The sequence below is a fragment of the Polypterus senegalus genome, chromosome 4, assembly GCF_016835505.1.
Source record: "Polypterus senegalus isolate Bchr_013 chromosome 4, ASM1683550v1, whole genome shotgun sequence".
In the NCBI taxonomy this organism is placed as follows: Eukaryota; Metazoa; Chordata; class Cladistia; order Polypteriformes; family Polypteridae; genus Polypterus; species Polypterus senegalus.
Window position 1 is genome coordinate 114,573,423 of NC_053157.1, and position 14,548 is coordinate 114,587,970.

The 14,548-nt window shown below is 40.0% G+C and overlaps 1 protein-coding gene across 1 annotated transcript in view; it reads right to left on the bottom strand.

Moving 5' to 3' along the window:
• Nucleotides 1–14,548, bottom strand: part of scfd2 (sec1 family domain containing 2) — a 585,419-nt gene that overhangs the window by 443,428 nt on the left and 127,443 nt on the right. The window contains exon 4 of the mRNA XM_039751194.1: nucleotides 12,128–12,303. Within this exon, the coding sequence (XP_039607128.1) occupies nucleotides 12,128–12,303 (176 nt within the window). The remainder of the gene's footprint in view (nucleotides 1–12,127; nucleotides 12,304–14,548) is intronic.

Here is a 14,548-nt window from a genome sequence, read left to right on the forward strand (position 1 = left end):
GGACTTTTTTTGTTCATCAAAGTCACCAAAGCGCCGTGCAAACTCAGTGCGCAGTGCGCTCAGTTTATCAGCAAAGTGCGTATTTGGGAACACCGTAGTGACGACTTGGTTTAACAGTACTTGGCAACAGGGAAAGTGGGGCAAGGTGAACTGGTGCATTTGTGTCTCCCATAAAAGCAGCTTCACTTGAAATCACTTTGTGATTGTGCATGGGTTAAAACGTCCGCTGAAGTGTCAGATTCTTATTTAATTATGCTGTTTTCTGTATCTTCTGAATTGCATTCAGGTTACCCTGATGCAAGGCAGCTGAAGCGCTGCATTATGGGATCTGTAGTTTATTGTGTTACCAGCGCTTCATATACCGGGCTTTAATAACAATAATACAGTATATAAAATGATCTCGGGCGGATATAATTACATGCCGGGCGGATGTGGCCCGCGCCCTTGAGTTTGACACATATGGACTAAATAGAACTTGAAAAGATATGTTTTTCAAATGTGATCGCGCAATTCAGATAGAGTTGGCCAAGCACTACAGCCTGCATGCCTCAATTATTCATCCTCCCCTCGCCCTTACTTTTTTACCGTTCATCTAATGAATACACTGAGTATGGCTTTACCAAAACAATCATTGATGGTGAATAAAGTATCCATTATTCGAGTATGTAGATCGGGTTATATATATATATATATATATATATATATATATATATATATATATATATATATATATATATATATATATATATATATACCATCGCAGCGAGAAGTAGTGTGTTAAAAAGGTAGAAAAGAATAGGGAACATTTTAAAAATAACGTAACATGACTGTCAATATACAGTATTTGTTTTGTGAGTGTTACTGAGTGTTGCGGTCATCAAGGATTTGATTATCATTATTTCTTTCAATCAGGTTTGTATTTGTAGGATGTGTTGTGTTCAAGTTACATTCCGTGTTTGTCAATCGTTGTAAAGATGACAGGTTTCATTCATCGATTCGTTTCTTACTGCATCAATAAACAGCTCGTCTTCTTCTTTATCTGAGACCTGACACACTGCATGGACGGGTTTTTTTTACACTGTCTTCCTTTAGCGGGACATTGACTTTTTCCAACGTGTGCTTTATTTCCGCAGTAGTTGGATTTATGAATATGCTTGTATGTATGAGACGCTTCATATTTTTTGCTGCCTTTTCAATTGTGTAATTCGGGTTTTGTTCAGCACTCTTTGGAACTGTTGCCTTTATCTGTGCACTGCGTCAGTTCACGTGAGCCACTCGGTGTACATGCATCGAAGGTTCCCAGCTGTGCTGGTGCCATCTCCTGCTATGTCCATGGCTGTATTTAATGTTACCTTAGTCCTGGCACTTAAAACTTTCTCTCGCAGTTTCGCTGAGTTTGTGTCAAACACTACCCTGACCATCTCATCTTCCTCTCCATAAGCACAGTCCTTCACCCGTGAATATTTACCCGTGGCAGTTTGCTATTGGATTGCGCTGACGGACGGCCTTATATGGGCAGGCACTAAATTACAAACGCCAGCGGCAGCCTGTCTATGAACTTAATTTAAAGTGTAGGTTTACATCGTGCTTTGTTTCCGAAGTAGCAGAACTCATGAATATGGTAGTATATGCCACTCGCTCGCTTCTTATTGTTTCGCTGCCTTCTCAATTATATAATGCATGTTTTCTTGAGCGCTTTTGAGGTCTTCCTGGTTTTCTATGTACTGCGTGATTACGTGGGAGGCGTGATGATGTCACACGAAACTCCACCCCCACGGCGTTGAAGCTCATCTCCATTACAGTAAATGGAGAAAAACTGCTTCCAGTTATGACCATTACGCGTAGAATTTCGATATAAAACCTGCCCAACTTTTGTAAGGAAGCTGTAAGGAATCAACCTGCCAAATTTCAGCCTTCCACCCACACGGGAAGTTGGAGAATTAGTGATGAGTCAGTGAGTGAGTCAGTGAGTGAGTCAGTGAGTGAGTGAGGGCTTTTCCTTTAGATATATATATATATATATATATATACACATACATACAGTGGAACCTCTAGATACGATCACCTCTGTATACGAGAAATTGAAGATAAGAGGAAAGTATGAGCGAAAAATTCAGATCTAAATACAAGCATTGGCTCGCGTAACGAGCCACGAGCCAGGCTGTGGTTATGCGTGATGTGTTTCCCGATCCGCCTCGACTCGGGAATTCACCCAAGCTGACGCTGCCAGCCCGTCAGCTCACTCAGTGTTCCTTGTTCTCCCGTAGTGTGAGGATCTACGTGTTTGTGCGCTTGTGATTTCATTGTTTCGCTGTAGCAGTTCGTTGTATAAGCGTATCCAAAAATATCGCGGACATGCAGACGGAGAAAAGGAGACGATTGCCCTCAAGCGGGGAGAGAGAGAGAGAGAGAGAGAGAGAGAGAGAGGGGCACACGTGCGCGCGAGCGAGAGAGATAAGGAGAGAGAAATTCGCTATACAAACTCAGTGCTGGAACGAATTAAACTCGTATCTCGAGGTTCCACTGTATATATATATATATATATATATATATATATATACACACACACAGTGGTACCTCGGTATATATCCTTAATCTGTTCCAGATTCTTTGACTTATACCAAACAGGACATATACCAAACACATTTTTCCCATAAGAAATAAAGGAAAAATGATTAATCCATTCCCATGAAAAAAAAATCCTATTGTTATTGGCACATTATACATTGATGGGGTTGTATAAAATAATTTAAACACTGCTTAATACTAAAATACATAAATACAAAAGCAATCAGATGAAATAAATGAAAATTTAACCTCACTTTACTTTTTAGTAACGTCTTTGTTTTTCACAATAGATACCGTCGCTCTCGGCATACAGTATGCAGCAGCCAAGTCCCAGATACGCATGCCACCTTCATACTTTTCAATAATCAATTCAAATTTACGCAAAAAAACACAAAATCACGTGAAAATGTACATAAGAGTTATAGCGCGGGTTGTTCACTGAATGATAGCAACTGGCATACTGAGGCTCATGGGCAGTCTTGGCTTTGTCTCGAGAGAGGTAAACAAGTGTAGCATGCGGGTTGTTCACTGAATGCTAGCAACTGGCGTACTGACGCTCATGGGCAGTCGTGGCTTTGTCTCAAGAGAGGTAAGCAAGGGTATATGTTAACACTAAGATGAATATACAGTACTGGTTTTCCCCAAACCTTTTGCAATAACAGAAACTGAGCTGCAAATTTAGAAGCAAATTTTTCCCAATGAGAAAAACAATTAAAGAATGAAGGTACATAATTAGGCATACTGTGGACTATGACAGGGGCTAAGTGAAATATAAGTGTAAGGGATTAAGGGATAGAAATATTTTAACTTATAATTAATCATAAAAGAAATATCTAAATTAAGGATTATTAGAAAATAAAATGCAGACAAACAAGTTTACAAATTTTACAAGATAGCAAAACAAAATATTCAAAAGTCATCACTGTACCATAGAAACATCTGACAAAAAGACCTAAAAACAATGAAGCAGCAAACTTTGTGAAAACCAGTACTTGTGACATTCTCTAAACATTTGGTCATGGCCATGTACAATGGAGAGGAATACAAAATATGCAGCTATTTTTGTTCTAGATGACAAGGAAACACTGTATTTCTATACATCTGCAAAGCTCAAAATACAGATCAATATCCAAGAACATTCCTGTCTCAAAAATTGACAATGTAGTAATTTTTAGGGATTTTTTCAATATTTGGTGTCATGCCCCTTTAGATTCTACCTCGTATATGGCTAACTGTTCTCCTCACATGTACCAAAGACATACTGTGCATATTAGTGTATTTGGAGCCCAGCCCAGAGTCACTCCACAGAGCCCAGAACCTCCTTTTCCATGCTTTACAAAGAAAGACCTGCAGGTTAAGTGAGCTCCCGCCAGCAAGCAGAATGAGTGGCTCCAGTTCGACAAAGATGTGGCAGAAATCATCATAGCTACCATAAAAGTAGATGTTGATAATTTGCTGCAGGCAATGTCAGCAATTACTGTCAGCTGTGCTCTGCAGAGGTTTGGACCAGAGGTAGAAAACACCCCAGTTCCTTACACAATGAGTGGCAGAGCAATGAAGATCCATCAGTTATGACAGGAGTTTAGGATCCTGACACAGCAATATAAGAGAGTATAAGAGGTAGAGAAGACCCCATTGGCTGAGCTCCAGCAAATTCTTAGGAAGAGACTTATGTCCCTATGCAGGGCAGAGTGGCACAGGAGTCGAGGCAGAGAGACAGCGAGAGATAGATAGATAGAAAGCATGTAGCTTCTATCGCCAATTCTTTTTTGGGATCACTAGAGAACTGCTTAGTAGGAAACGTAATGGTATACTCAGGTATACCAAAGATGAGCTGGATGACTTCCTCCACCAAACTCAGAATGACCAGGGGCCTCATGCATAACACCGTGCGTAGAATTCACACTAAAACATGGCTTGTGTGTACGTACAAAAAAATCCAGATACATAAATCTGTGAGTATGCCAACTTCCACGTTCTTCCGCTACATAAACCTCGTTCAGTGTGAAAACTAACCCATGTGCACGTGCCTGCTGTCCCACCCGATCTCCACCCTGAATTACACGTCTTTGAATATGCAAATCAATATAAATAGCCCATAAGTTCAGCATTCTGTGAAAAGACAATGGCAATAGCATTAGAAAATAGAACAATTACAGCAAATTCCAAGTGGAGGCACTGAAAAACGTACTTTTTGCTGGTTTAAGCAGTGGTGTAAACAACAAAAGGAAGTTGATCGAGTGACACAGAGTGTCGGAGAAACTCGAAAGTTACAGTCGCACAGTGCCCAAAATAAAAAAGAAGTGGTCAGATATCAAAGTTGCCATTAAAAGGTGAGTCGTATACCACTGTCTCAGTGTCATATAGAAGCTTATTAGGGTACAGAGAAAAGAAAAAAAACAGGGACAAGGTAGAGGAAAAAACTCGAAATGTCAACTTTAATCTCGAAATTTCTACTTTAATCATATACTTTATTTTGTCATTAAAGTAGAACGTCATAAATATCTTAAAATTTACTAGTTTCTCAAATACAATCGTAACTAAAGTAGCACATTAAACACTTTGTTTTCTCTGTGTACTTCTATGTGCTCCATGTGTATGAATCATTACGTGCTTCTTAAACAGGCTTTCTGTTCCTCCGACAGGACACAGAATACATTACATTTGTGATATTACAGCTCTCTGAATAATTTAAATACTAAGATGTATCACTTGATATCATTTTCATGATGATAGGCATTGAAGCATGTATTAAACATGAGAACACGGTGGCGCAGTGATAGAGACGAGCTAGCACCCTGTGCAAAGATTGTTCCTGCCTCCCGCAAGATGGATGCTGTGCCGTGCGCCACCTTCGATGAAATAATTTATTGCAGCAGTACTGTCTCTTTCAAATGTACTAACCCCCAATTCCTGTCCTTTCTTTTCTTTCTCCAAGTAACTAATCGCCACACAATCAGCTCTGTAATAGATGTAAAGCCAACTGTAAGCTGACAACATGGATTCTTCAAAACATTTACAGTGAACACTGAAATATCTTCATAGTACATGTTTATTTATTCTATCCATCTATCCATCCAGCGTCACTCCTGCCCCTGCAAGCATACAGCGCGAGTCAGGAACAATCCCTGAACGTGGCGCCAGCTCGTTGTTAGCACTGCGACACTGTGTCCTCACATGTTTAATTATTAACAATATAGATTATTTAAATGATGTTAAAATTTTATCTGTATAATGTAATAAACATGCATTACTGCATTTCATCTTAAAAATGATATCAAGAGCCCCAAGAAGATAGCGCTTTGAAATCTAAATCGACTTAGAAGTCAGTTGTCATCATTTCTAAATACACACTTTATAAAGTGGCTCAGGTTGTGCAATATTAAAATTGTAATGCTTACAGTGAGGTGATTGTACTTATAAGTACAAACAGTTCTACCAGGAGCACTTGATTGACTGATTGAGTGCATTTAGAGCTCTTGGGATGAAACTGTTTCTGAAGTGCGAGGTCCCAGGAGGTAGGTCTCTGAAGTGTCTGCTGTATGGGCTGTATGGGAGAACTTCAAATAGTCTTTGCACATGGCTGACGCAGTGTGTGTTTGATGCTGTATACCGATAATCCGATCAGCTGCTGCAGAGCTGTGGTTCCACACTCAAATACAGTGGGATAAATACTCCGAGTAATGCACTGGGAGTAACGCTAAAGCAGCTATTGTATTTGGAATAGCTTTGCCATTCTGTGGACCAGTATATTGTTACAGGTTAATTACAATCAGATGCCTTGAACTAATAAATAATATGCGGTTAATTTCAGTGTATTTGATAAAGCCGCGTCAGGGATGTGGATCTAAAAAAGAAAGGGAAACCACACAAGAACAGTAGCACTTCTTTTATGCTTGGTGCCGCCAGTTTGCAAAACCGAGTGGAGAACTTGCATACGCCAGGGATTGAGATGGCGTGAAAATGTGCTTGGCGTTACGCCAAATTTAGTGTTTATACATCGCGATCTGAGCGTGGAAATAGGCATATGCACCGTTTATACATGAGGCCTCAGGTGAGAAAAGAGGAGCTTGGACAGCACAGGGCACTCACAGATTTATCAGGTCTTGAGGTGGAGTTTGATATGAAGGAACCTAGCTGGAAGGAAATGAAGGAGGTAATTAGGGCTACCAGAGCTCCAAGATTTAGACGAGTACCTTATAAAGTGTACATGCACTGCCCAGAATTACTCAGACTGTGGAAAATTCTGAGTATCATTTGGTGCAGGGGTAGCATCGCAAAACAGTGGAGATATGCAGAGGGAGTATGGATTCCAAAAGAGGAATACTCAGAACAGATTGAGCAATTCAGATCTCTCACTCCTTAGTGTCGAAGGAAAAATATTCTTCAGCGTCCTCTACCATCACTTGACAAACTTCTTCCTCAGTAACAACTATAATTGATACATCTGTTCAAAAAGGTGTCATTCCAGGCATGCCAGGCTGCCTAGAATATACCAGTGTGATAACACCTCTCATCAGAGATGCACTGGAGGGGAAAGGAGACCTAGCTGTAGTGTGGTTGGACCTTACTAACGTGTATGGGTCTATACCACATAAGCTGGTGGAATTGGCATTAGACCATCATTTTTGGATGAGGGTCACCTCTGGAACTACTACTACAACATCAGATTGGTATCAGTTAGGAAAGGGCATCATCACTGGTTGTACAATTTCAGCCATGCTGTTCACCCTGACCATGAATATGGTAGTGAAAGCAGTGGAGGTAGAATGCAGAGGACCCCAGACCAATTCTGGTATGTGGCAACCCCCTATAAGAGCCTTCATGGATGACCTCACAATTACAACAACTTATTTACAGACTGCAGGTGGATCCTGAGACCTTGAAAAGCATTTCTCATGGGCAAGATTGAGCTTTAAGCCAACCAAGTCCCATTCCCTCGTCCTAAAGAAGAGCAGAGTTACAGATAAGTTCCACTTTGTCTTAGATGGCATTACAATTTCATCGGTCACTGAGAGGCCAGTCAAGAGACTGGGAAAAGTCTTTGAATGTAGTTTTAAAGACTAGGTTGCTAGAGGCCTGGCTAACAAAAGGTGGATAGGTTGGGTGTGCCTGGTAGATTAAAAGCCTGGATATATCAGCATGGTATCCAGAAGGAACATCATCTTTGTGAGAGCAGTTGAAAAACCCCGTATACAGCCCAAATCACAGGCAGGCTTACTTCACTCTGCGCAGATAATTGTAGACACCTAGGTAAACAACTTAAATTCCCAGCGCACGTCGCAATAATATCACAATGACCAGACATAACTGTACTGTCAAAAGCAACAAACAATTAGTAATTCACTGTTCCTTGGGAGCATTGCATATAGGAGTCATACGAGAGGAAGTATTTGAAATACAAGGACCTTCTAGAATAGTGCTGGAGACAAGGATGGCGAGTTCATTGCCTACTAGTGGAAGAGTGATGTAGGGGCTTTGCTGGCCACTCATTCTAGATAGCCTTCTCACTCTGCTAGACATGACAGGGGTCAAAAAAAGAACAGCAATCACAGTCATCACAGAAACCACAGAAACAGCCTCCCAATTCGTGGACCATAGCTACTGGGACGCAAGTCGAGGACTAATCATCCCTGGCTGGGTTGCCTGGGTAAGGGTGTCTGATGTTGTGAGACCCAAAACACCCAATGACCCCACCAGGTTATATCACTGAAGATCCATCCAAGTGCATCTGCAGGATGTATTTCAACATTGGCAATTCTAAATAGGTTCACTATTAAATAGGCAGGAATATCAGCATGAGTGGGTTATGTGAAGGACCATGACAGTGTTCAGCACTGGGTCTTACAACCCTTAATTGGATTGTTCCAATGGAATGTTCTATTTTCTAAGTGCATTTTAAGAGGGTAATGACTCAAACTCCACCTTTTAAAGGGAAATCTTAGAATCATGCAGCATTTGTCACTTTCATGTAGCTAATCACAGACACAGTGCACATTTAGACATTTTATAGAACGTGGTTCTCATTACTGTTTTCCAAAATCCGCAAGATACATTTCAACAATTTCTATTTGGTATGTTTATACATTTTTACAATAGTTTGATGCATTTATTCATATTTTGACTAAGCCATTATACCACAAAGAATATCAGTAACAGTAATAATAGTAGTACTTCCAGAAATTATAGGAATTCAAGCTTGTATTTATCCTTGTGATTTGAGAGGATGCCAAAATGTATATTTGATTTGTGATAGGAAAGGAATACAAGGAAAATCTTGTAACATTTATTAGCAAAGGAATTATGTTAATTGGATCAACACAGCATTGTAAAGTAGGTTCCTTAAGCATACATTTTAAAAGCTTTATTTAAATGATTATCTCCTTCAGGGGCAGATCTACCATTAGGGCATTCTTCTTGCAAGCCTAGGGGCCTGTGACGGTAAAGGGCTTTTTCACCAAAGGAGATCACATCCCTTGCCCTATACCCAGGTTTCCCAGAACCAAAAACCACTCTATGAAGTAGCTGGGTCTCCTCGCACATATATCAACAACGGGACCCCTTGCTGAATGGAAGTTTAAGTGCACCAATAATAGTGCATACATGTACATGTTGTATTAAACAGTCAGGTGTACACATGCTGCATTGTTTGAAGTATGATCAACTCAGTTAAGGAGCTCTGTTCATCAAGTCGTCCATTGTTATTAATTCGGTTTCAAATTAATTTGTTTGGCATCTTCTAACATCTTGAAGGCCAATTTTAGGTTCTTCTATCAGCAACATTTTAAGAGCCACTGTTGGTGTTGCTTCCCATGTTGTTAGTGCTATGGCTTCTAGGGTTATGACCTACAGTTAACTGGCTAATCTTGCTGAGAGAACAAGTTGTTCCCACCAATTTTCAAAAGACAACAAATTATTCCAGTGTCAAAGAAAACAATTGACTATCTGGATGATTACAGACTGGTAGTACACACTGCAGTTGTGATATAGGGCTTCAAAGACTATAGCTGGGACACATTAAACAGTATATTACAGGTAGTCAAGATCACTTCCAGTTTGAAAACTATTATAATCAGTCCATAGAGAATGCCATATCCCTTACACTTCATAACATCTAGACAACCCTGGATAATAAACACTGCTATACCAGTCTGCTTTATAGGCTACATCTCAATGTTAATAATTATTTCACCACAAACGCTGACCACCAAACTGATTAATTTAGAAATTAACATCACCTTCTCTAACTGTATAGTGGACTTCCTAACCAAAAGACATCACCATGCATTGACTGGCAGCATCACATCCCCCACAATGATCCTCAATACAGGCACTCCTTAGAATAGTGTGCTGAGCCCCCATCTGTATTCCGTGTTCACCTCTGACTTAGAGGCTAGAGGCAGCTCCAAACCCATCATTAATTTTACTGATAATACCACTATCATACACCTGATCACCAAACATGATGTAACAGTTTACAGAGAAAAGGTTTGCCTGCTGACTTAAAGATGCTATGGCAACAACCTCAAGCAAAATGTCAACAAAACCAAGGAGCTTATCAGAGAGTTTGGACAGCAGACCAAACCTTCACCTATATCAGTGGGGATACTCCTTTAATTTTCTTGGAGTGAAAAATCATTAATTAACTCAATATATTCGATGGCAAAATACATTTAATCTCTTTTCAAAAAGGCTCACTAGAGCCTTCAACTACACAACTACAAATCTACTATTTGAAGAAAGCTTACATTTTTCCACCTGTTCTCACAAACCTCTACAAGTGCACAGCAGAGTTCATCCTCACTGGCTACATCACATCCCGGTATGGCATATGTTTGGCTCAAAATCTTACAGCACTGCAAAGGGTGGTGATGACAGCACAGAACATTACCAGTATGCAGCTGCCTTCTTTGTAAGGCATATACAACACTCATTGCATTAGAAAGGCAAACAGCATTATTAACGACCTCAGCCATCCTGCATAGTTTCTTTTCTCAATTCATCTATCTGGGAAATAGTGCAGTCACACCAGTAGATGCAGGGAGAGTTTCCACAGATTATGAGGTTACTGAACAGCCAATCATAATAATAAATATTGCAAGAAATACTGTAACCCATGCAAATAATTTCATTGCACAATGTACACCGGGGTGACCCCTCCAAACCTGGAGAGTTTACTGTGGTTTTAATTTTAACTTCTTCTGCTTTAATTGCAATTTGCTTTTCTATTTAAGACTGACACCTCAGTTGTTTCTTTTTCCTTAATTAACAGGCAAACAATGATGTCAAAGAAAATAAACCGACACTTGACTAGCAGACCAGTGTCCATCATACATCCATCCAGTATCCAACACACTATATCCTAACTACAGGGTCACGGCGGTCTACTAGAGCCAATCCCAGCCAATACAGGGAGCAAGGCAGGAAACAAACCCCGGGCAGGGCGCGCACACACACACACACACCAAGCACACACTAGGGACAATTTAGAATTGCCAATGTACCTAACCTGCATGTCTTTGGACTATGGGAGGAAACTGGAGTACCCGGAGGAAACCCACGCAGACATGGGGAGAACATGCAAACTCCACGCAGGGAGGACCCGGGAAGCAAACCCGGGTTTCCTAACGGCGAGGCAGCAACCCTACCCACTGCACCACTGTGCCGCCCATCCATCATACAATATGTAAAAATAAACAAAGATGGAGTTCTTAGTAATATTGATCGGTTAAGGTCCACAAAATATTTTGATGGTGTTTTTAGAAAAAAGAAAATCTGCTATTTTGGAAATGCCTGCTGTAGCAGAACGATAGCACAAACAAGCCATAGAATTAAATAAAGGGATTAATTAATAACAATAATAGGCTTCTGATTAAGAAACAGATTGAAGTTTGAGGCCCTGACATAGCTGGTCATCTGTTGGCTCAATTCACATCACATAAAAAGAATCAATTCAAAGAACTAAGGTTAAAAAAAAAAACATGGCAATTAAAATGAAGGGGAAATAAGTCAAGTAGCAGCAGAACCTGGTAACGAATGAAGAAGGTGGCAGGAAGGAAAACCTGTAGCCACAGTAACTTTCCAGAGTCTGTTAAACTTGAACTTAGAACTTAGGTGAACAAAGCAGACTGCCCTATCCCCAGTAACTTCTTCCAGCCTTTTCTGTGAGCTTCCCATTCTCTCCCACACCATTTGGTAGATACAGTCTATTTAATGTATCCTAAGTATACCCCTGTGGGTCATTCCTTGCACACCTCCAAAGGCAAAAGCCCAGCAGTATTCTAACTTTATGCTCAAGCCACTTCAACTGGCTACTTATATAGAAACCCAGAACTTTTTCTCCCAACACCTCTCATAGACTTGGAGATTAAACCCACCATCCCTACATAAAAAAAATACACATTGCCTTAATATGAAACATGTTACTTCATATTGCTTTATTTGTTAGAATGCAGTTTTTAATTATATGCAGAATTTGGAAATCCACCTAGCTGAAATTTTACAAAAATCATTTAAAGGAAACATTTTAAAAAGATGCATATCACACATTTTAAGTTACCTGTAATAGCAGTCGCTCAAATGCAAGAAAAGAGTCACTCTTGCAGAAATCAGGGTGTTTTATCGTTTGTACTGTGGCCAGGGATAGCTGAAGAATGCCACAATGGTCCTCTAGTGCTCTAAAGTTGTTTTTAAAAAGAAGAATGTAGGAACTGAGCTGTTCAGGTGTAACTCGGCCTACAGAAGACAAAAAAAGGAAACAGATTAACAGCATATTGACAAACTATATTTTTATACTTAAACTGAAAACAGTATTCAAAGAATAACTACAGTAATCTCTCCTCGATTGCGGGGGTTGCGTTCCAGACCAACCAGCCCCCCCAACCCGCACTAGGTGAAAATCCGCGAAGTAGAAACCATATGTTTGTATGGTTATTTTTATATATTTTACGCCCTTATAAACTCTCCCACAGTGTTTATAAATATTCCCAGCAGAGTTATACAGCATAATCTCTTTGCATTCTCTTAGATATTAGGTAAGATTCATTGAAATTATGTATATAAACACACAAAACCTAAATATGATTTTAAAGATATCGAGTGTCTCCGATATCACATATGTTACAGCCATTACGATAGACAGGACACCAGCAATAAATACGTACAATGCAAGAAAAATAGTATACAGTAAATGTGTGTACAAGTGACACTAAACGTACATACATGTACTAAGTACTGTAAATAGAAAATTATTTATGGTTACTCACCAACAATGACACGATGACTTGTCCGATAACAATGAGTTTAATTTTACTGCACAACAAAGGAGAGCGTTACAGCCCTTCTAAAGGAGCCACTTCAGGCGATTGTGTAGCACTGCCGTTGTTCTTCTGGCAGTCTTCAATCCAAATCCCTGAAGCAGATTCCCTCCTGACTACTGCCTTATTACATCCACTTACAACTCGTTTTGCACCCTGGTTAAAAGGACACTGCGGCCATAGATCTTATATTTCTTTCCTACTTTTTAGATAAAAAGAATCGTAGCCTCATTGATGCCGTAATGGCGTCCTACAGCGGTGTAGCTTTTACCTTCCTTCAACAAATGCAAAACGTTTACCTTTTCAGCAATAGTTAACATCTTCTGTTGGCGCTTGGGCATGGCCCCTGAAGCAGTAGCAGGACCAGATCGTTTTGGGGCCATAACAAAGGGCTTGACTATACACAAAGATAAACACAAAAGAGCACAAAAGTTAACTCTTTACACAGTGAAACACGTTGATGCTGAATGAGCAAGACGAGACTTCCTGGTTAAAACTGCATTCAGCACAGAGGAACTTAACTGCGTGCTCTGATTGGTTAGCTTCTCAGTCAGGAGAACTTAACTGCGTGCTCTGATTGGTTAGCTTCTCAGTCATCCGCCAATAGCGTCCCTTGTATGAAATCAACTGGGCAAACCAACTGAGGAAGCATGTATAGGAAGTAAAAAGACACATTGTCCGCAGAACCCACGAAGCAGCGAAAAATCTGCGTTATATATTTAGTTATGCTTACATAAAAAATCCGTGATAGAGTGAAGCCGCGAAAGTCGAAGCGCGATATATAGCGAGGGATTACTGTACATTGTTACAACAAAAACAACACAAAGAAAAGTTCATGTCCAAATAAAATGAACATGAAGATAGTTCAAACATTTTGAATGTGGAACTCTTCTAAATAATTTTGTATTAACCATTTGAAAAAGAGGACAGGTTCGCTATATTAAAACTGTGATAATTTAGAGTGACAGGTATAGCGAATAATGGGAGTGAGGCCCTGAAAATGCTAACACAAAAGGCAGGTCAAGACCTTCACCAGCCTACTCAAACAAGGCCCACCCTAATCCAGGTTACTCCAGCCTAGAGGGTCTCTAAATTGGTAAACTGGTTTAAATGTTCTGAAAGACTGTAAGAACATCAAAATATAAAACAAATGCCATACAAGGAAGACATAGTCATTAAAACTCAGGTTTGTAAAAAGAATCCCAAGCTGCAAGAGAGATTATTTACAAAAATACAAGTAATAAACACATCCTAAAATGTAATTCAAAGTCAGAATCCAATAACAAAACAGGATAATAAGAAAGAGCCAGAAATTCCAAACAAAAAACAATACTTCCAAAAAGCCACAATACCTGACTGCTGCCCCTAACTAGTGATGGGCTGCTTGATACTAACATTTCGACACTGTTTCAAGCTTTTGAAGCACTGGTGCTCGAAGAGCCGCTTCGAGGCTTGTTTCAAATGTGCCGTCATGTGATTTTCAGGCACGCTAGCGTAATGACATCATTGATATCTGCGCAGTCAGCAGCCAATTTGGTCAGCCACTCATCTGCTGAACTTCTCTGGCTCAAAGTGTAAAAGCAGTTGCTCCTGCTGCATCGGTAAGCTGTGTTGAAGCAAATTCAAATCCTAATTGGGGCTCGCGTTGCTCCATGCCCAAAGTT